The sequence below is a fragment of the Sycon ciliatum genome, chromosome 7, assembly GCF_964019385.1.
Source record: "Sycon ciliatum chromosome 7, ocSycCili1.1, whole genome shotgun sequence".
NCBI lineage: Eukaryota > Metazoa > Porifera > Calcarea > Leucosolenida > Sycettidae > Sycon > Sycon ciliatum.
Window position 1 is genome coordinate 32,835,192 of NC_088649.1, and position 24,889 is coordinate 32,860,080.

Genomic DNA, 24,889 nt, shown 5'->3' on the forward strand with positions numbered 1-24,889 from the left:
TTACATGCTCATACCTCGGTTAGCCGAACACCAAACGTTACATGCTCATACCTCGGTTAGCCCAACACCAAACGTTACATGCTCATACCTCGGTTAGCCCAACACCAAACGTTACATGCTCATACCTCGGTTAGCCGAACACCAAACGTTACATGCTCATACCTCGGTTAGTCCAACACCAAACGTTACATGCTCATACCTCGGTTAGCCCAACACCAAACGTTACATGCTCATACCTCGGTTAGCCCAACACCAAACGTTACATGCTCATACCTCGGTTAGCCGAACACCAAACGTTACTTGCTCATACCTCGGTTAGCCGAACACCAAACGTTACATGCTCATACCTCGGTTAGCCCAACACCAAACGTTACATGCTCATACCTCGGTTAGCCCAACACCAAACGTTACATGCTCATACCTCGGTTAGCCGAACACCAAACGTTACATGCTCATACCTCGGTTAGTCCAACACCAAACGTTACATGCTCATACCTCGGTTAGCCGAACACCAAACGTTACATGCTCATACCTCGGTTAGCCCAACACCAAACGTTACATGCTCATACCTCGGTTAGCCGAACACCAAACGTTACAGGCACTTCAGCCCGGTCTACAGGGCACTCTCTTTCGGCGAGTTTCAGGTGAAATATTGCAGCTTCAGGGACTAATTTACTTCAAAAAAATTGCATAGCAATAATTGCTACACACCTCGACGTTTGCATAGCAACGCAACAATTTTGCATAGCAGTTTTTTTCCGTCGACAATGCAGTCTTCAGTGCACTTCCACTTATACCGTCAACAAACGCCGTGCTGTAATTCCTCAAACCACGAAGCGAGGACGCCTTCTCCCTGCATATCTTGCAAAAGATCTTGGTCACAGCTCCACCACTCGACTCTGCGCGAATCCATTCTTTTTTGGGATCAAATTCAGCAATCCACTTGTCCACAGTACCTTGCTTCACAGACATGCCGGCAGTGAAGAGGCTTCATCAATAAGGCTAGCAGAATTTAACAAAGATAAGTCCTGAACGGTCGAGACGCCTACTGCTAGTGAAGCAACGTGGTCTAAATATCAAAAGCAGGTGAAGTACTTGTCGACACTCGCCTCGTGCTTCCTGGGCTGCACTTCAAGTAAGTAAATAATTAGTTAGTTAGTTTCCAAGTGCACGTGCTGCGGTGCGCGTGCGGAGATAGTCTGACATATGGCCATGGGCATGGTCCCGCGGCCCGCGCGTGCGTATGGTGTAAAATCTACCTGCACAGGCTGCAGTGCAGGCTGGACAACCACACACACACACACACACACAGTCTAATCTAGTCACAGTGCATGGTGCGCCATCTCCTGGCGCCAAACCAGCCACACACACTGTAAAGCTACACATGTGCATGCGCTACGCGTGCACTACAAGTCTATGTACCAGGGCCATACTTAGCTGTATGTTGTGTCGCAGTTTACCGCGACTCACTACGAACTTCGAATCGCAGACACTGTGTTTTGCGTCGCAAACTGCGATGCGATACCGGTTAAATTAGTCCCTGAGCTTACTTGCTGAGGAAACTTTCCCTTCTGCCATACACCATATCTATGGCCTTTTCCCATCAAAATGCATGTGATGCGGAGTTACGGGCGTCTCAAAGTCACGGGCTGCGCTCTGTCTCCGATTGCCCGGATCAACGAGGTACAAGTGTGATAGGACTTTGTATTGTATTTGTATTGTATTTTATTATTTTACTTGGGCATTCCCAACAGACCCTAAGGTCTTCTTACAGGGTGCCCAAGATGGGCTTGCTGCTGAGCAGACCGATTTTTACGTGAGAAACTGCGGGAAGCCTCGCCATGCCTACTGTTAGACTAGCAATGTTAACGAACATTTAATTCTAACGATTTAACGGATTTAAAAAAAACTTTACATTTGATGTCATTATGTGCAAAACTATATGTACACGGACAGTCATTTGCCAGTTTTGAGAAAGAATTCGTTAGAATTTCACCTCGCTAACCCCCGCAAATCCGGAGATCGTTAACTTTAATTGACGTTAAAATATCTAGTCTTACGGTGCTCTCCTGCCTCGTCTTGCAGATTCAACTTCACGCCACCCTGGTCGCATGGACAGGGTCTCAACCATTATGTCACCGCTAGGCCAAGTGAAGTTGCCACTATGCTGCAGATGGCCTTCAAATGGGTAAGCAGTCGGAACAACACATACACACGCACTCGCGCGCATCCACACACACACACACACACACACACACACACACACACACACACACCACACACACACACACACACACACACACACACACACACACACACACACACACACACACACACACACACACGCACACTCACACACACATACGCACACTCACACAGACATACGCACACTCAGACTCAGACATGCCCATCGCGGAAACGATGATAGCGAACAGCTATGTTAGACATAGCAACTTGTGCTGGCATTACACCATTCAACAGCTTGCAAGGCTGATGAATTGATCGCCACCAATTTCTAGCCTGGTATCCACCACACAGCTGATTGATGTGGCTTTTTCTGGCTAGTGAATCCCTATTTTTCATTTTTTCGAGTTTTTCATTCTTCTTTGGCACTCACCCCACACCACATACTCCAGCCATGATACACTGGCAGCTGGTAACCACCCAGGAGAATGAAAGAAGAGCTAGGAGAATGAGAAAGAGACGAAATACGTGTGCGGCCATAATCGCCGGGAATTGAACCCGCAACCTCTCGATTGGAAATCGACTGCGCATTTACCGCACATTTCCAGGGAATTCAAAAATACGCCCAAATACAGCTGTGCGAAGAAAATTCGCGTCATTGCCATGGTAATCAACATGGCGCCCGTAACTGAGTTGTCATGAACGCGTCATAAACTAACACATTGCATTGCATGAATGTCCTGTACTCGCCTTTTTACAAGCACATGTACAGTGACGTGTGTGTTCAGTTGCGCTCAAACGTGAAAATACAGGACTTCTGCATAGGAAAGTACTGACCCCTGACATTTTTTGGCTGCTTTTTGGACATACTTATCCTTTCCGGACTGGTTTTCGGAAGAGCCTTCGAAAATCGGACACTGCCTGAAAATCGGACGGTTTGGCAGGAGCGCATATTCAGTTGTCCAAGGTCCTCAGGCTGCTTACAGTGCTCTACGTCCAGTGGACAGAGCCAGTAACACAAAGATTACACAGCAATGAAGCAAACAAATCTTTTCCCGCTGTGACTCGGAGCTCCGTACAAAACACTCATCAGACAGCATGCTGTCACGGTCTGATGAGCGTTTCACACGAAACTCCGAGTAACGGCGGAAAAAGACTTGTTTGCGTCATTGCTGTGTATTCTTTGCAAACGCATATTCAGTAGAGTATGACATAACCGGAGGATGCACCCAGCCCAGTGCGTTGACACTGCTACTTAGTTTAGTTATCATCCAAGCAGCGACCTGTTTTGGTTTTCCTTTCTCCTTCTTTCCTTTCTTGCCATTGTTGGCTCCAACCACTCTCTTACACTTAGCCTATTACAATAGATTGGTTTTTTTGTTAAAGGTACTAGAACCGTACCGTTAGTTTGAGCTATTGCACATCTGTGCCGCAGCTTTGCCAGGGCAGCTCAACTGATGTATGCAATCAAGCATGCTCAGGAGGTCATGGTGGCTGAATCTTGCCCGAGCCTGCAGCCCAAGGGCATAGGCCCGAGCCTGCAGCCCAAGGGCGTAGGCCCGAGCCTGCAGCCCAAGGGCGTAGGCTCGACGGCTGCAGGCAAGGGCAAGATTCAGCTGCAGCCAAGGGCAGGACTCACCTGCAGGCAAGGGCAAGATTCAGCCGTCATGGCAGAGCTTGATATGATTTCTTACAGCACGAAGCAACATATTAGGGAAGGTCAAAGGTCGAAAGGTCGAATTATTCCCGAAATGACGTCAAACGGTCCTGAAATTCCCGAAATGACGTCACACGGTCCTGAAATTCCAGAATGACGTCAAACGGTCCAGATGTGATTATGCCCGCGGCGGGAAGACCGCCTATTGACCATGGCCCCGGCAACGACCACGTGTCATGTAAGAAGATGTGATTACCGTGATAATGCCTCAATTGAAAGGGTAGTGCATGTAGTAGTAGTAGTAGTAGAATTTTTTATTTTACTAGGGAACTCCCAACAGGCGTTGTCCTTTTACTGGGAACCCTAGTGTTGTGCAATTCTATGGCTATGGGTCAGGTGTGAACCCTAGTGTTGTGCAATGCTATGGCTATGGGTCAGGTCTGATCTCTCCCGTGTGCATGTACCGGTACTTGACTGACTGTACAGATTGACACATACCCAGACTCCAGTCCGTCACGCCACGTTCTGATGTACGCTTGGAATGAAGGCACCGAGGGTGGATGGCTCTGGCCAACGCTAGACGAGGGCACTGCTCGACTGGACGCAATCAGTCACGTGATCAGTAGCTATGGCAACTGATGCCTCTGACCAACACTGGAAGAGAATACGGCACCACTGGATCTCATGGATTATTTCATCCGTGGCTACATATAATACCGAGAGAGCTTGGAAGCTCCAGGCCCTACGCTATGCTTTTTTGCCTTGATGACCTAGGCAAAAAATAGCATAGGGATGTTAAACATTTTTCATTTCTCCAATTTTTTCAAGACAACCTGGGATTCGAACCCGCACAGTCGCCCTACATGCATTACCCGATACACTTCGCATTCATACTCATTCTTCCAAGTTGCTTCACGTTATGATCCTGCATTTGAAAGCCCTATTTGAATATTGTGGCCAGCTGTTTGTGGCCAGCTGATGGTACGGTACGGTACGGGACAGATACGGGATAGCGCCAGACGGAGGTCCGTCTGCCACAAACACCAAATTAAAGGGGAACTGTCACCAAAATATTTCTTTGTCTTATCTTGTAGTTCATTGGCTCCTGATCACGATGGTGTTATCCTTTTTTCTCTGCGATGGCTGAAAGTGGGTGAAAACTTGGAAAAAAAAGGTGCCCAAAATTGTCTTGAAGTTCTCAATCTATGCTTTTGCTCTATAAGTTGCTGTATTTGACATTTTTTTCCATTATTCCCTGTATTTACCCATGATGAGAAGGGAACGAAAACGTTCGGTTAATAAATTGGCTTTTACCTGACTGTGTGTATTGCGTCGGTGCTGACACCTTCCTTTCGAAATAATAATAATAATCACAAATAAAACAAAGAGCTGGAGCTTCGTGGAGGAAGTACGAGTGTGACAAACTTCTGTCGAATTTTGTTCGTTTTGTCCCTTTTTGGCGTTCTCATTGTGTACAACGTACACATCAGTGTCCGAGTTCAGAAGGCAAGCGTGCACTGTACATCGAACAGTTGGCTCGATCGACCAGCACACGGGCTGGACTTCGTTTTTGACGATGAATACGATCAAGAGTACATAAACCGGTTTATGTACTCTTGATACGATGAATATGATGAATACGCGTATATAGTCATGTACGCGTGGAGGTCAAGTCCGGCGAGACGTCACTCGGTACTCACCCACTTCCAGTCATCGCAGAGAAACGAATAACACCATCGTAATCAGGAGCCAAAGAACTACAATATAAGACAAAGAACATTTTTGGTGACAGTTCCCCTATAGCCCTGCTTTTATCAATTGTTGGCTGCAGCGCGGCATTTTCCACCGATGATTGCAGACAGGATATCGATTCTGTAAACGGGAGCACAACGATACTCTTACAGTGGTCATGTTGTGTGGCGATGTCTGTGCATTCGTACTTTTCTACATCCGTCTATTATGACTTTGTTAACCCCAACAACCGAGTCCAGCCGAGTCTCTGCCACACCAAATACACCGCCATGTGCTCTTGTTCTAGCAGTGTACCCCCCCCCCCCCCCCCCACCCCCAGGACAATCTAAAGCATGGATCCGTGACGTGTTTGAGAAATGTGTTCTTTTTTCGAATAATGGTGGTGAATTCCCTCAACAGGCCTTGGGTATTATCAGTTGGTAAATTACAAAATACACAAACTGGTGTTGTATCTTCAAAAACGAAACGAATCAGATTAGGATTATCATGGTTGGATGAAACTTTCGCCTCCTACTAGGATCAAGGATTACACTCAAAATCCAAGGGCACAAAAGTGGCAATTTGTCTTTGAAAACTAAGGTTCTCATTTGAAAAATATTCCTATTTCAAATCTGCACATACCAGTATTCTATTCAAATATATCAGAGAGCATAGTCCATGTACATAGAGCATACACTGCATAATGTTCGGTCGACGTTCCATGTTCGCGTTTCGGTTGTCGTTTTTTGCCAGCTTAACTCTTCCTGGCCTCGAGTCGGGTTGCTTTGCTGAGCTGAGGAGACTTGTCATGGCTGGCCGAGGTGGTGGCCGCGAGCTTGTGGGGCGTGAGGGGTTCATACTCCTTGTCTCCAAGCTCCGTGACCGCGGCCGTTTGCGAGGCCAGGCTCTTGCTGACCACGTGCGAGTTGGCGACCGTGCTCCGGCCACGGCTGGCAGCGGACTGGGTGACGGCGAGCGGCGCGTACTCCTTGTCACCCTGCTCCAGCTCCATAACCGGGGCCGTCTGCGAGGTGTGCCTCTTGGAACCGGGGCGTGGTAACTTCGCCATGTGGGCGGCACCTCCGGCGGCACAGCCGTTGATGGCGGCGAGCGCCAGGGCGCTCATCTCTCCGAACTTCGCGGCCTCGATCTTCGTGACGGTGGCTGTCTGAGCGGATTCCCGCTGCTGGCTCGTTTGCGGTCGGTCAAAGCGGCCTGTCCCAGGGACAGCTCGTCGCTCGAGTTGCAAGGCATGGTTGGCATTGGTAACAGCAGTAGGTGATCGACTGACGTGTATGCCGGCAGCAGTGTTGCTGGGTGTAGAGCGTGCGTCCTCCCTGTTGGAAAACTGCATTTCATCTGCCTTGAACGACTGCACGCTGTAGCTGCCGACGGTGGATGGGGACATTGCCATTCGCTTTGGCTGTGGCTCGCCGAGCTCATTGGCCAGTGCGTCGATGTCCTGCTCAATGTATGATGCGTCATCCCGCAAGTAGACAGGGAAATCTCCAATTTCGAGGTGTGCAACGTCCTTTGTGTGTGGCTTACGTACGCTGGACCGATCGGAGAGTGGTGCAGCCTCTGTCTTCTGCTCTAGTTTCATCTCGTTCGCGCGGTCCCAGCTTCTACAGGTAACAGGGAACAAATTCGAAACGGAAAGAACAACAACACAGATATGGATCTCACAATTCGTACCCCGGCAATGTTTTGATTTAGCATATTTCTTTGAACGCACCCCTCACAGTTTAGTAGTCAAGAATGGAATATGTGTTTCATAGGAAGGTCTTGGCCAAGCACATCTTGGCTCAATAGAGCAACGACTATTGATGAGGCTGTCTTTTGCATGCATTCTAGTCAGTGTTATGTGAATGTAGTGGAGTCAAATTACATCTTTACTACTAAACCGGACCGTTGTAAGCAAAAGAAAGAACAAAAATTGTGGACTCCGAAATTTAAACAAACGGCCATTCTGAACTTTTATAGGATTGGGAGAACTTCAAAATTCAAATGATCAGTCGAGGAAGTGAACTGCCTGAAAGAGGAAAAAATTCCAGACCCACCAGGACCCGACATGCATTGCTTGTCATGAGCAATGCTCTAATCATCTTAGCTTCAGGACCAGGCAATAATTATAAGGCGCTGACAAGTCTTTTACTCCAAGTTTTGAAGGCGAAGAAAAGGTTGAACGGTCTCTGCTTGGATGACAGCTAAACCTTAGCTGCGTGATTTGAGCATCGCTGGCCTCAAGCGAAAGTTCCTGGTTCGAGTCCTGGTGGTGACAATCACAGTGTTACCAACTGCCCGTATTTGTCCGTATTTTTACGGAAAAACGATGTTTTGTCCGCAGTACGGATTTCAATCGAATTATCCCGGAAAAGCGAAAATAATACGGTGTCTTCGAAAGGAGGGAAAAATGGTGCAGAAGTCACAATTATCAATGGAATTCGTGACTAAAGAGAATGATGAAACTACAATAGGATTTATACACTTGGAGTGAAACGACGAGGATACAAGAATAGTAAGAAAAATAGCACAAACTTAGGAAAAATTTGCACAGGTAATAAAAAATATAAACGTGAGAAATGAAATGAAATTCAGCAAGTGCAGTGTGACAATGGACATGCATGTGCAAGTGTGTGTGTATTGTTTTTTTCCAAATTACACTAATAATCAGTGAGAATGTTGACCTGAAAAAACGAGTACGGAAAACGCTGCAAAATTGCGCAAAATGGCACTGGGCAATACGGATGGGGGTAGAGGGCACTTGGTAACACTGCAATCAATTTTTCCATCATACTTTTTTCCTTTTCCATTTCCTCACCCAGTGCATAGTACTGTTATGATTTTGCATTTGTTTTTGTTTTTCTTTCCAATGATAGTAGCAGTGCTGAGGCTTCCTGCTGCTTCATTCATAGGAAGACAGGTTTCAGAGCAGACCCGCTCTCTTCCCATTCACTTTGCAAACTCGAACTCGTGTCACAATCAGTTATTGCAACATTTCGGCAAAATTGCCCTCATCAGGTATGCAATGTTGTGCAAGTTTGCAGTGGGTGTCTGTGTGAAAGCACTTCGGGCTTTGCGTGGATTTATCACCACATTGTCATCTTTGAATAAAGTTAATGTTGTTGGTATCACACTTCTTTTGGTTATTATTATCTTTATGATTCTGGTACGTCACAGTGGGTGCGATTTAGCATATCATAGCATCACAAATTGCATGTATATAACTGCTCCTTTGCAAGCCTGCCCACCATTGCATACCTGATGAGGGAAAATTTGCGGAAATGTTGTAATAATTGATTGAGGAGCGAGTTCAAGTTTGCAAAGTGAATGGGAAGAGAGCGGGTCTGCTCTGAAACATTTCTATGTTGGATTCATCATCTACAATAATTTATTGTGTATGCAATTGGGCGACACCACCTGTTTGGTTCTGAAACGTTATACCCTTATCTACCCAACTACCTACCTAACTACATACCTACATACATACCCACATACCCAACTACCACTATGTGTTTATAAGCATACTGTTGGGTAGACCCGAGTATCAGTTGTCTGATGATTGCCTAACGGCATGAAACTCAGAGTTACAACCAACCTGAACGTCCTCCGCTGAGTCTGCTATGTAATTACATACTCATGTACCAACCTACCTACCTACCTACCTACCTACCTACATACATACTGTACCTACACACACACACACACACACACACATACACACACACACATACACACACACACACACACACACACACACACACACACACACTCACACACACACTCACACACACACACACACACACACACACACACACACACACACACACACACACACACACACACACACACACACACACACACATACACTTAAAGGTTATAGGATAGTGGGAAGTATACAAGGTGAGGTGTGAAAAAAACTAAAGTGGGAGAGAAGACGAAAGAAATTAGAAGACAAGCATACACCTACACGTCACAGTTGCTCACACTATCACATTCACCTGCTTCCACGCCTTCATTTCACTCACCTTTTGTAGTAGCTCACACCGTCAGAACACTCTCACATCTTTTCTTCTAATCTCTTTCGTCTTCTCTCCCACTTTAGTTTTTTTTCACACCTCACCTTGTACTTCCCACTATCCTATAACCTATAAGTAGTTTGTTTCTCCGTATAGCCTCTATTGTGAGACATACACTTAAATTGCTAAAAGGACTTCTTTTTATCCAGATTACGCAATCCGTGTGCATCAAAACAAAGAAAACTCACGAGGGTTCTTGGATTGTCTTTTTGATGGGTTCGAACGCCGTCATGACAGATTCCTGTTTCTGCATACCCCTCCGTCGTGCCATGATGCCGGCAAAGGCCAGGATCATGCATCCGGCTAAGACCAGCGGTGAGAAGAGAAGGGCGAGGTTCAAGGTACTGCCCCTGTCATCCGCCTCATCACCATTATTACCTTCTCCAACATTTTGAGCAACTTCCTTTTGAACTGCTGTGGATGATTTGGAGGTAGTCGGAGAGCCGCGCACGACATTAGAGTTGTTCCTGCCGGCAATCTCGTAGCCCGATGCTTCAGTTTCAACTTGAGGATTTGAGGAGTTTAGAGCAATGACGTGAACAATGTCGCCGTCTGCAGTATTGTTCTTCGTAGTGGCTGCATCCGAACCATCTCCGTGCGTGCTAGCGTTGGGAGTGATATCTCCGTGCGTGCTAGCGTTGGGAGTGATATCTCCGTGCGCGCTAGCGTTGGGAGTGATATCTCCGTGCGTGCTAGCGTTGGGAGTGATGTAGCCAGTATCACCGGAGTCATTTTTCTGAGAAGACAAACCATCTCCCTGCGTGTCAGTTGCAGCTGTTGGAGTGGCAGCATTGTCGCTGACCATTTCCGGGTGCCCATCAATGTTTTTGATATTACTTGGACCATTATGTGATTCAGCCGGACCTTGCACTTGCGTGGCAGGGCTGCCAGGAGAGTTTTCTGGAGTTCTGAGTCTGGTTGCTGTTGTGCTGTTGAATGGAGTGGTTGTTGGAGTGGTTGTTGGAGAGGTTGTTGGAGTGGATGTTGGAGTGGTGGTTGTTGTGGTCGCTGAAGTGGTGGTTGTATCTGTTGTTGGACTGGTTATTGGACTGGTTATTGGAAGGGTTGTTGAAGTGGTTGTTGGAGTGGTTGTTGAAGTGGTTGTTGGAGTGGTGGTCGGTGTGGTCGCTAAAGTGGTGTTTGGATCTGTTGTTGGGATGGTTGCTGGACTGGTTGTTGGAAGGGTTGTTGGAATGGTTGTTGGAGATGCTGCAATGAACAGGGAGAGGACCAGACAGGTAACAGGTTAATTGTCCATTGGGTGTCTGCACTGCACTAGTTCAAACCGTCAACCAGCTAACACCTATTTCCCCCTGCCCCCCCCCCCCCCACCCCCTCCCTTCCCTCACCCTCCACACAGAACCAGACTTCAAAGGTCTTTAAAGGGGTAACTGCAAGGATAGGCACCGGCTGTCACAATTCTGCAAATGGCCTTTGCTTGAAGAGCAGGGAATGTCCAAGATGTCTCTGTGGATGATGATGATGATGATGATGAATATGTTGGTGTAAAATGATGCGTTGTTTTCCTGTGTGATGGCATTCCCCAAACTGTCTCGTCTAGTCGCGTGCATGTCTGATAGGTGTAATATGAGCATGCGTGATTTGGTAGTCAAGAGTTTTTTTGTCAGTCTTCTTGTTCGTCTCTGTCAGAGTAGTTTTCTTTTCCGTCTTGTAAATATAACATAATGTAACAAACCAGTCTTGTCCTTTGTGTCCTGCGTCCCGGGGAACGGATTGGCTGTGATTCCGTTACAATGCCTCTGTGGAATTGGCTCAAAACTTCTTCGGGATATCGGCCCAGGCCTGCTCCGAAGACACCTCTACTGCCGGAATCAATGGACAATATGGAATGCTCTGCGGCTGCCTAAATCGATGCTGTGGCGATTGAAAATGTTGATAGCAAGCCAATCGGTAAACATCACGGCTCTTACTTTGAATACGACGATGAACTTCAGACAAAATATTTCCAAAGTATGCCTGTCTCCATGGGCAGCGCAGTCAATTTCTCGAAAGATTTGGGACGAATTGCAAAGGAGGGAAGTTACGCCATCAGGAAGTAAGACAGACCGGACGGCACTTTCTCTTCGTACAATACTACACATGGAATGGAATTTGTGATGGACTAACAAACGCTTACTTCTGATAACATGAGCTTCCCAAGTTGGGAGGTCGTTGTTTCGCGTTTTTGAATTGAGCCGTGGCCGTCCTGTGCCGTGGTCCTTCGTTCTTCGTTATCATAATTGTTATGGCTAACAGTCTTAGTTCACTGTGATGTTTAGCTTGTTTTTGTCTAGAGTGTGCTCATCTTCCCCTTTCCTACACTATTGCATAACTTTGAACCTTCCAAGTTGGAAGGCTGTTGGTTAGCGCATTCCAGACGCGATGCAGCTAAGCATCAGGTCGTTGAATGTCAGTATCACATCAGTCAGTTTTCTGCTAATTGTTTTGCCACATTTTGCCACACCATTATCCTGTTTGTTATCGTTAGTATAACGTGCAAACCCCTATGGTCCCTTATTTTCCTTTCCTTTCTCTAGTTTTATTGCACATCCGTGTGTCAGCCTGAGCACATTCTAGTACTTAACCCGTCCAAGACGTATGTAAGGTAAGCTGTATTCCCGAGGACGAGTATACTCATCCTGACAGTTCTTCAGTGCATATACACCAGTGTTTATATTATTGTAACTCTGGTGTCCTTTCTCCGATAATCGTCGATTCACAGAGCACCGAAGAACGAATCACAAAATACGCTTAAACGTTTTGACAAAATAATTGCGTACGCAGTGATCTGAATCTATCAGTATCTCTCAAATGGGGACTTCCCCTGAGTCATCATTGCACGGCGCATGCGAATTAGAGCCCAAAGGATTCGCTTCAAGTTACTTCACGAATGGCATGAAGTCGAGTCTATTGCTCCTGCTGGACACCTAGTTGAATGATTAGGAGAGAGGGGATCTGTAGCATGCTGATGAGACTAAGATGAAGAAATTCTGCCACTGGTGAGTGAAGTTATAAAATTGTGTGGCTGCGTACTCTGGCTGAGCGGCATGCGTCAGCTTGTGCCCTGGCGGGAATACGTGGAATTAGTAGTGGCCCTAAAGGTGTCAAGAGAGTCAATTTCTGTCATGAATCAGGCCAAATGAAGCTGCATGAGGATGAGGGGTCCGTCAGTTTTTTTTTATCAATGTCTGTATTGACCGAATATCACTGGCCATGGGCAAATTTCCAAATTCCGCTCAAAGTTATGGTATGGTATTTTAATTTGAATTCACCAATCGAACAGGCATATCTGCCTTCTTGCTAGGGGTGGCCAGAGCCAACCACGACTCCTACTAATTGATGAATATGATAATGTGAAGCAAAAGAAAAGAAAAAAAATGGTACTTTGTCAGCTATATAATTCTTGCGTACTAAAAATATGGAGAGGGCAGTATGTGGATTCTATATTGAAGGACTATGGTCCAGTATGGATGGTGAAGTGCTACTTGTGTTTTATGATAAAAGTATAGGGAGAGACAGAGAGACGGAGAAAGGGGGGGGGGGGGGGGAGCAGAAAGTTGACTGCTATTAACCCTCAGTCAGCCATTATGCCAGTTTTGTCCAGAGACTCTGGCTTCCTCAGATATGTACCAAATTTGACTATAATACGCACTGGAACAACTGTATAAGAATGCGGGGCCAATGCTGCACACAAAATACAGTGCAGTCAAAGCAATTATTTGATTATGTTCGCACACCAATCCCAGTGACTTAGCATTGTTTAACCATCTAACTCACGGCTGGTGACTTGCGGAGTCCCTGAATGAATCGATGAATTCAATCGGTCAGTCTGCTGGGCATGATCGTTCAGAATGAACAAATAGCCTTACAAGAGAGTGCATCGGGGAAATGGACCAGTCCACATTATTTTGGGATTTCTCAGGCAGGGCCTCCTAGATTTGATTCAAACTCGGATTTAGAGCCAATCCAAAAAGAAAACTTTACTACATGCTTGCGCTACACACACATACACCCATACATATGCAAATACAAGCCTGTATTATACGCTTACACACACACACACACACACACACACACACATGTAGATCAACATCCAAACAAACCAACACATTCTTACACATACTCACACGGGCCCATTAAATAAGGATGAAACCTGCGATTTAACCATAGGCTTCGATCATTAATCAATCATGTACAGGCACTTTTACTCACCAGAACATAATGGTTGGGCCAGAGTGCCATTTTCTGTGCAGATTAACATTGCTGCTCCAATCAGATTGTAGCCATCGTCGCAGGTGAAGGTCACGGAGTCTTGATATTGGATCTCCCCATTTCGGCTAGAGTTCCCGTTCTTCAAAGTTTGCGCTAAACAAATCACAGCTGGGAGACAGTTAAAGGAAAGATATAGCTTTAGATAGCCCTGGCAATCCGGTTTGGTGTCAGAGAAGTTGGCGGGAAGCAAGGATTTCAACAAATGGACCAAGTTGCCAGTGCAAGTGGGTGCATGTGGAGATATTCAAAAACTCGGATTCAGAGCTAATTCGAAAGGAAAAAAATTACTACTTCCTCCGCGTTCTGAAAATAGTCATTTTCCCGGAGCGATTTTTTCAAATCTATTCTGTTCACTCAAAGCAAAGAAATCAGCTAAAACTTGAAGCAGAGCATTGTCAACGGACTAAGTTTTGAGTTTGCGGCCTCCCAATCCACTGTGCTTCCGGCTGGGGTCGACGCCTTTACCAAAATGTTAAAGGGGAAGTTAATTAAGGCAAAAATCAAAATTTCACCAGTTGTAGTCTTCGGGGTGCTGAGTCGAATGGTCTTGGTCCGAGAAAGCTGAGACGCTCCCTTCCTACTTGAATCCCAATCGAACTCGCGCACTTCCACCGAAACTGGGTGACTGCGCCCTACGAGATGGGGATTTGTATGCAAAATGTCACTAAAAGCGCCATTTCGTTCTTATAAAAGCACGGATGACCGCGATTGGCCTATATGTTGTAGTCTTTTGGACGCTGAGTCGACTGGTTTTGGTCCGAAAAGGCTGCGATGCAGCGTTCATCCTTTATTCCCAATCGAACATGGTTGAAAAAGCGGTCACGTGCTCCTGGGTGCCCAAATCACCTGGTCACCACGCCAGCAGGCGACAACTTTCACACCAAGGTTCAACTCGAGTTCAACCCGAGTGACAGGAGTGCGCCCAAAAAAGGTCAAACAGGCTAGTAAGTTGTACCCTGCAGGCACGGTGACCAGGTGACTGGTGTACGCAGGAGCACGTGACCACTTGTTCAACCATGTTCGATTGGGAATAAAGGAGGAACGCTGCATCGCAGCCTTGTCGGACCGAAACCAGTCGACTCAGCGTCCAAAAGACTACAACATACGGGCCAATCGCGGTCATCCGTGCTTTTATAAGAACGAAATGGCGCTTTTAGTGACATTTTGCATACAAATCCCCATCTCGTAGGGCGCAGTCACCCAGTTTCGGTGGAAGTGCTCGAGTTCGATTGGGATTCAAGTAGGAAGGGAGCGTCTCAGCTTTCTCGGACCAAGACCATTCGACTCAGCACCCCGAAGACTACAACTGGTGAAATTTTAATTTTTGCCTTAACTTCCCCTTTAAGCAGACCCTTCAGCACTCAGCAAGACACTGAACAAGAAATGCGTTAAAACTCAGGGCTTGAAACTTCGTTTTCAAGCGATCCATGCCTCCAGGTGGCAGGCGATGACGGCAAACTATTTGGTCCGTGTCATCAATATTGTCTCTCAGCCTGGTTTTACGTTGCCAAAGTTCACTTGGCAGCCCATTTCATCCCACTTTTGGTTAGGAAGGTAGTTTACTAATACCTGAAAGGTCTAGCTAGATTTTGAGTGTTTTTTTAGAGCGATGGGTGGGTGATTCTGATTGATACCACGCCTTAATCAAAATAGAACATCTTGTCACACTAGGACTGCACAGGTAAGGGCAGAGCGGCGCACAAGAAGATAATCAGCTACTCGGAATCAGTTCTATTTTGCAAAACGGCGAGATCGATTACCTCTTGGATGGTCAGCAATTTGGAGTAATGACTAAGGCCCTCTGCAGACTACGTACATAGAACATCCAGTATAAAATCACATAAAACCTAAAAGGCAACCTTTTTCCATGCCTGCATTCAGACTACACATTTTACATGCAATATACAGGCAACCTTTGACCCTACGAAATTGCGCAAGGGGCCTGGGATGTGTGAAAGCAGCGGACAGTCGTACCCGGGTACAAAGTTCGTACAACTGCCTGATGAAAGTACGATAAATGCAGGAAAGTTGCCTTGTACAAGGGTTGGCACCCTGCCTGAAAGGATTGGGCAGCTTTTTAGGCTTCCCGCCAGATTCTTGTTGTTGTCTTCGAAACTTCTATGTAAATGTGACTTATAGGCTGTTTTGTACCTAGTCTGAAGAGGGCCTAACTGTCCACCAGTTTTGTGCCATATTGTCGCACTCGCTGACTCGCTGTATGATGATCTGGTGATGTTGATGGACATTTAGTCATAACTCGTAACATTTTGTTACTTCTCCTTTTTTCCCCCATTCATATACAATACTTGAACTCACCAGAACATGATGGTTGGGCCAGAGTGCCATTAGCTGTGCAGCTTGACGTATTTGAGCCAGTCATTTTGTAGCCATCGTTGCAGGTGAAGGTCACAGAGTCTTGATATTGGATCTCCCTACTTGGGTGCGCGGTCCCGTTCTTCAAAGATTGTACTGAACAAGTCACAACTGGGAAGCAGATAAAGGAAACATAGGACTTTCATCAAAAAACTTGCACCCTAGTTTCTGACGTCTCTCACTTATAATTATTGTAGGATAACAGTAAATCCAGCTGGTACTGTTGGAATAGCATAATTCTAACCTTCCCTATAGTTTTCGGCACTTGTGCCAGTGGTTGTGAGACTTATCCACTCACCCCCACCGTTAGGCGCTGCATCTGCCGCTAGGGTTTATCGGGTGTTAGCGGCCGTCGTGAGTTCCCTTCGGGAACGGACACGATAATTTACTCTTTTTTTAACCTTCCCTATATTAATGTGAGCAAATTTTGAAGAAAGGTAGTTAAACCTATTGTCGCAAAATTCAGACACTGCCCCATAGAGGTTTATGCCCGGGTTGAAATCCAGTACTGAATCCTCGTTTTCGTCGGTGTTGTCAACCTATTCTTGGTTATCCGTTTTGGTGTAAAAGGATAAGCTGGCAGGAAACAAGCACTTTCACAATCAGTCCAACACGCCAGTGGAAGTGGGCGCGTGAGTAGATATTGCGATTATCACTAAAGGTGATGTCGACAGCTTTTCAATTGCTGATATTCAGACGCCGTGGCAATTGGAGTGTGTACTTGTCCACAACGATAGATCTCGAGTACAGGATTGTCGATTGTTACTGGTTGATGACTTTCCTGGACCTGGGACTTTAGCTTGTACTCATTTTCGTTACGGTTACTTTCCTCTCAATGGTCTCTCCTTAACTGAGAACCTTCTGAGTTGGAAGGCTGTTCGGTAGTGCTTTAGAGATATGTTGGAGCTAGTTTTCCGGTTCTGAATTGTCTCAGTACTCTGTCAGTTTTGTGCTTAGTTGTTGCACTTACTGACATTACATACTAGTATCTGATTTCAGTGGTGGACAGTCACTCCTGAGTTACTCCTGATTCATATTCGTATATTCCTTTAATTTCTCTAGTTTTATTGCTAAGGTGAAAGCCACTAAGGTGAAAAGGCATAGTGGTGGCCTGCGGAAGCGAGGGCTATAGCTTGTGTGTTTCTGAGCATTCAAGTGATGCTAACGCGGATCCCGCAAATATTATAGTTGTATTGCTTATTTGTGTGAGTTCGAGCATCTTCTACCAGTTAAATGAGCTGATTTCTGTCATGAATCATGCCAAATGAAGTTGTATGAAGTGTCCGTAAGAATTTAATCAATGTCGATATTGACATAATATCAATGGACCTGGCCAAATTTCCGATTCCGCTCAAAGTTGGCTCCTTTAGTCCCTCAGTCAGCCATTATGACAGTTTGGTCGAGAGATCCTCCTTTCCTCGGATATTGAGTAAAATCAAGAATCAACTAAAATACGAACACGGTACAAGAACGCAAGGTCAATGTTGCCCACTAGAACACACTGCAGCCAAAGCAGTTATGTTCGCACACCGACCCAAGTTACTTAGTCATGTTTACCCATCTAACTCCCGACTGGCAACTTGCTGGGTCCGTGAACGAATGGATGAATTCAGTGTGTCAGTCTGCTGGGCATGACTGGGTTCTCTTGAACTCTACTGTGCTATTGCCATTCTATGGTTTCCATTAGGTTCAGAATTAACAGACGGTCTTACGAGAGCATGCATCAGGGCGATGGACCAGTCCACACATTTTGGGTTTTTTTAGGCTTGGCCTCGTATCTAATATGATTGAAACTTGGATTGAGAGCCAATTCAGAAGAACAACTTTAGTACATGCTTGTATCGCACATACATACACCCATACAAATGCAATTCTACAAGACTATACATATGCTTACACACACACACACACACACACACACACACACACACACACACACACACACACACACACACACAAACACACACACACAAACACACGCACAAACACACGCACACACAAACACACACACCTCAGACCTCCGACCTCAGACCTGCCCATCGCGGAAGCGATGATAGCAAACAGCTATGTTAGACATAGCAACTTGTGCTGGGATTACACCATTCAACAGCTTGCAAGGCTGATGAATTGACCGCCACTAATTTTAGCCTGGTAACCACCACACAGCTGATTGAAGTGGCTTTTCTGGCCAGTAAATCCCTATTTTTCATTTTTTTCTCATTTTTCATCATTTTTACACACACACGCCACACCACATACTCCGGCAGACATTGGCTGTTGGTAACCACCCAGGAGAATGAAAGAAGAGCTAGGAGAATGAGAAAGAGAAGAAAGACGTGTGCGACCATAATCGTCAGGGAATTGAACCCGCAACCTCTCGGAAAACACACACACACACTGTACTTACTGTACTTGTTGCTCACTGCCAAAACTGGTCACGTGAGTCTCCCCGGGAGAGGGGAGAGAGACTCAAAAGGAATCTTGGAAAGATGACTCAATTGGCTATTGAGCCACCTAACGGCCGACACCCCCTGAAATCCCCAAAACTCTGGGTGGACTTGAAAATGATCCCACTTATGGGCTCACCACACCTCACTAAGTGGGTGAGGACAATGTGCAGAAAAAGGATTGACGGCATCAGGGTATCCGTCCCGGGATCCAACTGCAGTTACCCCTGCCCCCAGTGAAGGCAATATTTGCTACTAGTGTGAGTGGCTAAATCAGAGTGGATCTGATAAAAGCTTCACTAGCACCATTGATTACACAAGAGGTAATCTAGCCAGAAGCAGGCCATGGTTAACAGGTATGTATACTTCAAATAGAAAGTACTTGTACCGTATTTTCCGGGGTATAAGCCGCACTTTTGTTCGCTAAAAATCGGACCAAAATCGCCCCTGCGGCTTATACACCGAATATGCTTGCACGAATGAATGCTTGGCATACATCAGTATGCATGCTGACGTCATGTGACATGTCATTCGACTCAGCTTCGCGCCTGTGTTGCTGATCAACATCAGTGGCAGCGAGACTGAAGATAGTGCAGATGACATGGAGTGATCTGTAGTCAACACAGCAATACACCAACATCTCTGCAGCAACCTGTGGTGCACTAACACTTCATAATCTGATCTAACATGGTATTTAGCTCCATAACCATAATAAAATAAATAAAAAAAAGTAAATTATCGTGTCCGTTCCCGAAGGGAACTCACGACGGCCGCTAACACCCGGTAAATCCTAGCGGCAGATGCAGCGCCTAACGGTGGGGGTGAGTGGATAAGTCTCACAACCACTGGCACAAGTGCCGAGAACGGCCCCATTAGCTGCATCCATGTACCCCTTGTGCCTGGCAACAAGTTCCCAGTTGACTGTGGGTAGCAGCACGGCTGGAAAAACCGCTCCCAGGCAGGGCTTGAACCAGGTACCTCTCGTATCTCAATCATGGTCTTTGACCAACCCACTGTGCCTGCCTGGTTAAACCATAATAAATTTGTAGAAAGGCCATTTGTCAATGAGTGTAAAAAATCTTGGTTTTTGGGTGCGGCTTATACTCCGAATACCAACTTTTAGTCAATACTTTGCCTCAAAAAGGGGGGGTGCGGCTTATACCCCGGTGCGGCTTATACCCCGGAAAATACGGTATATGAATCCTGGAACTAACAAAGGTGGCAGGTACAACATTACACCTTCAAGCAGCCGAGCCTGTTGGCAACAGACCCAACACAATCAGGCATAAGTGTACCTACCAACCTGACAAACACACAAACACGCACACACACACACACACACACACACAGACAAACACACACATAGACAAACACACAAACACGCACGCACACACACGCACACACACACACACACACACACATACACTCCTGCACGTCCTCACAGAAACGACTGACAACGGGACAACCAACGTAGCGTTGACCCAAATAATAAGGATAAAACACTGTTGAAAGGTAAACATGCTGAGATTAACCTAACATCCTGTTCATTAATAATTCAATTACAGGATTATAACTCACCAGAACATGATGGCGGTGTCAGAGTTGCATCATCTGTGCAGCTTGAGGTCTTTGCGCCAATCAGATTGTAGCCACGGTTGCAGGTGAAGGTCACGGAGTCTTGATATTGGATCACCCCACTTGGGAGAGAGATCCCGTTCGTCAAAGGTTGCACTGAACAATTCACAGCTGGGAAACAGTTAAAGAAAAGATTATAACGTCATCAACACCTTGAACCCTGACGTCTCTCACTTATCTTTCTAAGACCACAGTTCATTCTGCAGGTCCTGTTTAAAAAAAAAAGGGCCATTGTCCCTTGCCATAATTATTTTGAAGAAAGGAAGTTAAGGCTATTTTCACAAAAGTCAGAAACAGTGGAGGAAGCTACTCATCACAAGCTCCTCCCGATGGTAACTGGGAAATGAAATGGAGAATACAATGGTGTCCTTTGAGAGTATATCAGAGACTAGAATCAGGAAGGATCCGTCCCCTTTCTTCTTTGAATAGCGCCATTTCGGCGCGTCTACAAAACATGATTTTCTCCATTTTTGTCAGCAAAAGCTATAGGGTTGTTTTAGCTGATCAGGGTTCATATGATATGCTTTTAAAGATGCAGGTGAATTGCTTGTGACGTACTAATGAAAAACAAGCAGTGATTAAGCGTTTTGGAGACAACAGCTTTAACACAGCCAAACAAAGGACTAATCCAGCTGTGAGCATTTCATATTTGTCAACATGAATGAGTATAATGTTTAAAAATATGATGATCATGCGTCCTGGGGCACACAACGTGAAACAAAGGGGGGATTATTTCGGAACTGTTCTGAACTGTTCTACCGAAATCCCAGCGCTCTACGCGACCTAGGCACAGTCGGACTAGAAAGAACCCAGTGCAGATTCCAATGCAGATTTCGAAATCGACTGACCGCATTTCGACTGCGCCTATGCCTAAATCAGCACCGTAGCACAGGGGGCTGGGCAGGTATAGGAACGTTGCTTCCAAGTGACATCCCCACACTTGCTCTGCCTTCTGACCCGTCAACGATTAGAGCACGTGGTGTGGAACCAGCCCTGGTCAAAGTGGCAGATACATACACACACAACATGCCATGACGTAGCTCTGGCACCAGCAGTCGGCTCGTCACCGACTAACTCAAGACCAATGGCTACGAACTCGACGAGTCTATGCCCCCGCTGCACATTTGTCTATACGATATGGTCTTCTTTGGCAGAGGTGGCACGCGGGCTCTTGGGTTGATTGGAGGAAGATGGAGGTCAACGGATGAAGAGGAGGTGGCAGAGCGTGGGGCTGAGTCGGTTGAGCAGGGAGGAGATGACCAGGAGCGACTACAGACATCGGCGGATCAGGAAGGAGAGGATACGTGTTCAGATGAGTCAGTTGGAGAGGGTTAGCCCTTTATGGAGTAATTAAATGAGTTTGGAAATGTGGCATTCAATTAACTGCTTTAAATCAAGAACGGTTATGATTTTTTTAGACGGACAAAGCTTTCATATAGAAATACCAGACCAAATTCGGATCAATGAAAGTTGCCAAAGTGAAGCGTTGAAAAACCTTTGAGTTCAATTGAGAGTGAGCCCACTGTTGAGTGCGAAATGTTCAGTGGGATTTTTCGTGAACGTTTTTACTTGTGACATACGTAGATGTTATGCTCATTCGATTTGCATTTGCGGATTTGTCGAAAAATCGAAAAACGATGTAGATCGCTTACTGAAACCCCGCTTCAAGTTTTCATCATAATATGATCTAAAACTTCAAGCTGGCGTGCCCCTCAAAAATGGTCGAAATACCACATGATTTATGGGCCTACAAATGAGTCATGCCAGAGCATTTAGAGATGATATGCCCATCTCAATTGAACCCCAGATACTTGGCCCAATCCATCAATACGTTTCCCGTCCCTGTTATCCTCTCCTAGGATTTACCGGGTGTTAGCGGCGGTCGTGAGTTCCCTTCGGGAGCGGACACGATAATTTACTTTTTTATAATTTTCATCCTCTCCTCCCTGTGCGTTGTGGAGTGGACTAAGGCAGAGATAGAGGAACTAGATCAAGAATCATTTCTCTTCTTTTTGTCCTTTATCTATTTTCTCGGATGTTTCAGTACTCTTGTCAGTTTTGTGCCTAGTTGTTGCACTTTCTGACTGTATATAGTATCCATTTACAGTGATGGAGAGTTACTCTTAACTCGTATCCATATGTCCTTTTCCTTTCTACATTTATTTTCTCTTCTTCCTTTGCTGAGAGCCTTCTGTCCCCATAATTTCTTTTCATCTGTGTGTCCTTGCCGAGTTTTCCCATTCCTGGGTTACTTGGACCGCATTTGCTTCCTTGTCATTGGACATGTTCAGTCCGTTCGGTTTGCAAATTCAAATATACACAACCCCAACAAACCCGCCAAGCACTGTGAAAGACACACGCCCAATTGTCGACAGGGTTCACCGACCTCGTGACATGGGTGGTCGAGGAACTCTGTCATTCCGGGATCTCTAGAACCCGTCCCCGGGTTGCGCAATACCTAGACGCCCACCCAAACGTGCCACCATTGCCTCCAGTTAAACAATTTCAAGAAAGCCGTTGCCCTCTGGTGCTTGGCAATCATCCAGGGGAAGTCTCTCCACATCCAGTTTTGGAAATGTGCCAATGACGCTGGATTAGATCTGGGTCTGAGCTTTCGCTGGTGAAAATCGCCATCAATCAGGCCTGCGACAGAAGGACTCTTGCTGTCTGTGCAAGAACTCGGAATCATCAGGCGACAGTCGTTGTGCGGGGCGATGTTCTGGATGTGTGTGGGGTTTGTGGTACCCGCGGAGAGACAGTGCACCACATTGTGGCTTATTGGCCAGCCCTGGCTAAAACCTTCTACATCTAACGACATGACACACTCGTTAAGTTGTTACAGTGGGCACTATGCAAGCGGTCGGGAAACAACCTGCTGACGCATCTTTTTGTGCTCGTCATGGAAAATATTGACAGAACACACCTGTAGGAACTGCACATCCCAACTGATTCGCAAGCATACCATAACTGTCCGGACTTGGTGCTGCGGTCCAGCGTACACGTGCTACTGATGGATGTCAGTGTTCCCTTGGACCATAACGTGCCCACAGATATCACCGAAAAATTAACAACGTATGCTCCCCTTTACCAAGACCTGCGGCGCATTGGGCATATGGATGATGTCCTCGTTGTGCCTCTGTTGGGTGGAGCACTTGGTGTTCCGACTGGTCTATCCCTTTTTGTTGGCATTGGCAGGCTTGCTGCGCATCAAAAGGGGCCAGCAATGTGCTATCCTCGGCACATTAAACATTGTCAAGTCGTCCTTTGCATTAGTCATTAGGCTTCTCCTGACATGGTTCAAGCTAGTCCGTACAAATCCAATACCGCGTTTGCTTGGGCATCCACGAATGCGCATGATGTCCAGTATGATGGTCGGCACAACTTAATTATTCTCTTGCCACTTCGGTATGTCCTGGCTTTCATTTCTTCTTCTATCCCTGGGCGTCTACCCCTGGGCGTCTATCCCTGGGCGTCTATCCCTGGGCGTCTATCCCTGGGCGTCTATCCCTGGGCGTCTATCCCTGGGCGTCTACCCCTGTTTTGGTTAGTATTGTTCTGGTTTTCCATTCCTGATTGTTCCCTTTGTATTCAAATATGTCCTGGCCGCCTACATCTTCCGTGTACTTGAGTCTGTTCCTTAGTTTCGGCCTCGGTTACATTTTTCACAATTAATTTTGCTCTTGTCTATAAATTTTGCTATTGTTTTTACAAAACCACTTCGATCTTCATTTCGTTAGCCCTTCACCTATTTTTTTCTTTTCTTTCCTCATACTCTCATTACCCTTGGTCTCTTTTGGCGGTGGGGTTTTCAACGTGAGTGAAATAAAGCCAATTCAATAATAAATTACTTACGAGTACACGGCGGAATCTCGCTTGTTCCCTTCGGGCACAGTTCAGTGTGACGAAATACGTACCTAAAGTCACATGTAACCGTGCCATCCTCTGATATACTGGCAATGTGATCGTTGCCAACTGGAGTTCGCTCGCATGCTGCAGGAAAATATGTATAGGAGACGGTTGCAAACCGGATCAGGGAAGAAAACATGACTCTTCAAAATACATGTGAGGAGCACCTGAGTGCCTTGTTTATCTCTCAGTGACTCACATCATTTCCTCGCCCCTAATTTCTTCAGGATCGGTGCAGTTGTTGGAACAAGGTGCTTGAATAGATTCTTTTGTTAATTGGTTAAAAAGTTTAAAAAAATAGTAAATTATCATGTCCGTTCCCGAAAGGAACTCACGACGGTCGCTAACACCCAGTCAACCCTATGTTATTTGGTTGGAGGAAAGCAAATCAGTACACAAAGCTGAGAAGTAAACAATTTCCTCTGAGTCAAGAATGCGGTGGTACTCAGGAAAGGAAAACACACTTCAGGCTTTTCGGCTTCACAAGTTTACTTTCAAGCCATCTCGTCAGGTAAAATTCAGGCAAAGGGAAAGGAACAAGATTACAATGGAAATTCAAGTTCAGACGTGATTTGGGCCAAAGTCTGAACAGCCTATAAGCGGTA

At 46.0% G+C, this 24,889-nt stretch overlaps 2 protein-coding genes across 2 annotated transcripts in view; one reads left to right on the forward strand and one right to left on the reverse strand.

Annotated features, from left to right (window-relative positions):
- The window catches only part of LOC135821349 (uncharacterized), a 15,111-nt gene extending 10,291 nt beyond the window's left edge, over positions 1-4,820 (forward strand). The window contains exons 6-7 of the mRNA XM_065334418.1: positions 2,086-2,188; positions 4,328-4,820. Coding sequence (XP_065190490.1) covers positions 2,086-2,188; positions 4,328-4,480 — 256 coding nt within the window. The 3' untranslated portion in view covers positions 4,481-4,820. The remainder of the gene's footprint in view (positions 1-2,085; positions 2,189-4,327) is intronic.
- A 1,142-nt stretch (positions 4,821-5,962) lies between these two features.
- LOC135820671 (mucin-5AC-like) lies at positions 5,963-24,362 on the reverse strand. The gene is made up of 6 exons (XM_065333686.1): positions 24,231-24,362; positions 20,322-20,489; positions 16,240-16,407; positions 13,864-14,031; positions 9,840-10,860; positions 5,963-7,197 (listed from the first exon to the last, which is right to left on the reverse strand). The coding sequence occupies exons 3-6, from the start codon at positions 16,301-16,303 to the stop codon at positions 6,327-6,329; spliced, it is 2,124 nt and encodes a 707-aa protein (XP_065189758.1). The 5' UTR covers positions 16,304-16,407; positions 20,322-20,489; positions 24,231-24,362; the 3' UTR covers positions 5,963-6,326.
- Positions 24,363-24,889: the final 527 nt, after the last annotated feature.

Bases quoted from the DNA above. Each gene is read 5' to 3' on its own strand.
- LOC135820671 (XM_065333686.1), bottom strand. From the start codon at position 16,303: ATGACTGGCTCAAATACGTCAAGCTGCACAGCTAATGGCACTCTGGCC. The intron at 10,861-13,863 runs GTGAGTAAAAGT...TGTTCATTGCAG, and splicing joins GGCCCAACCATTATGTTCTG to CATCTCCAACAACCATTCCA. The intron at 7,198-9,839 runs GTGAGTTTTCTT...TGTTACCTGTAG, and splicing joins AAGACAATCCAAGAACCCTC to AAGCTGGGACCGCGCGAACG.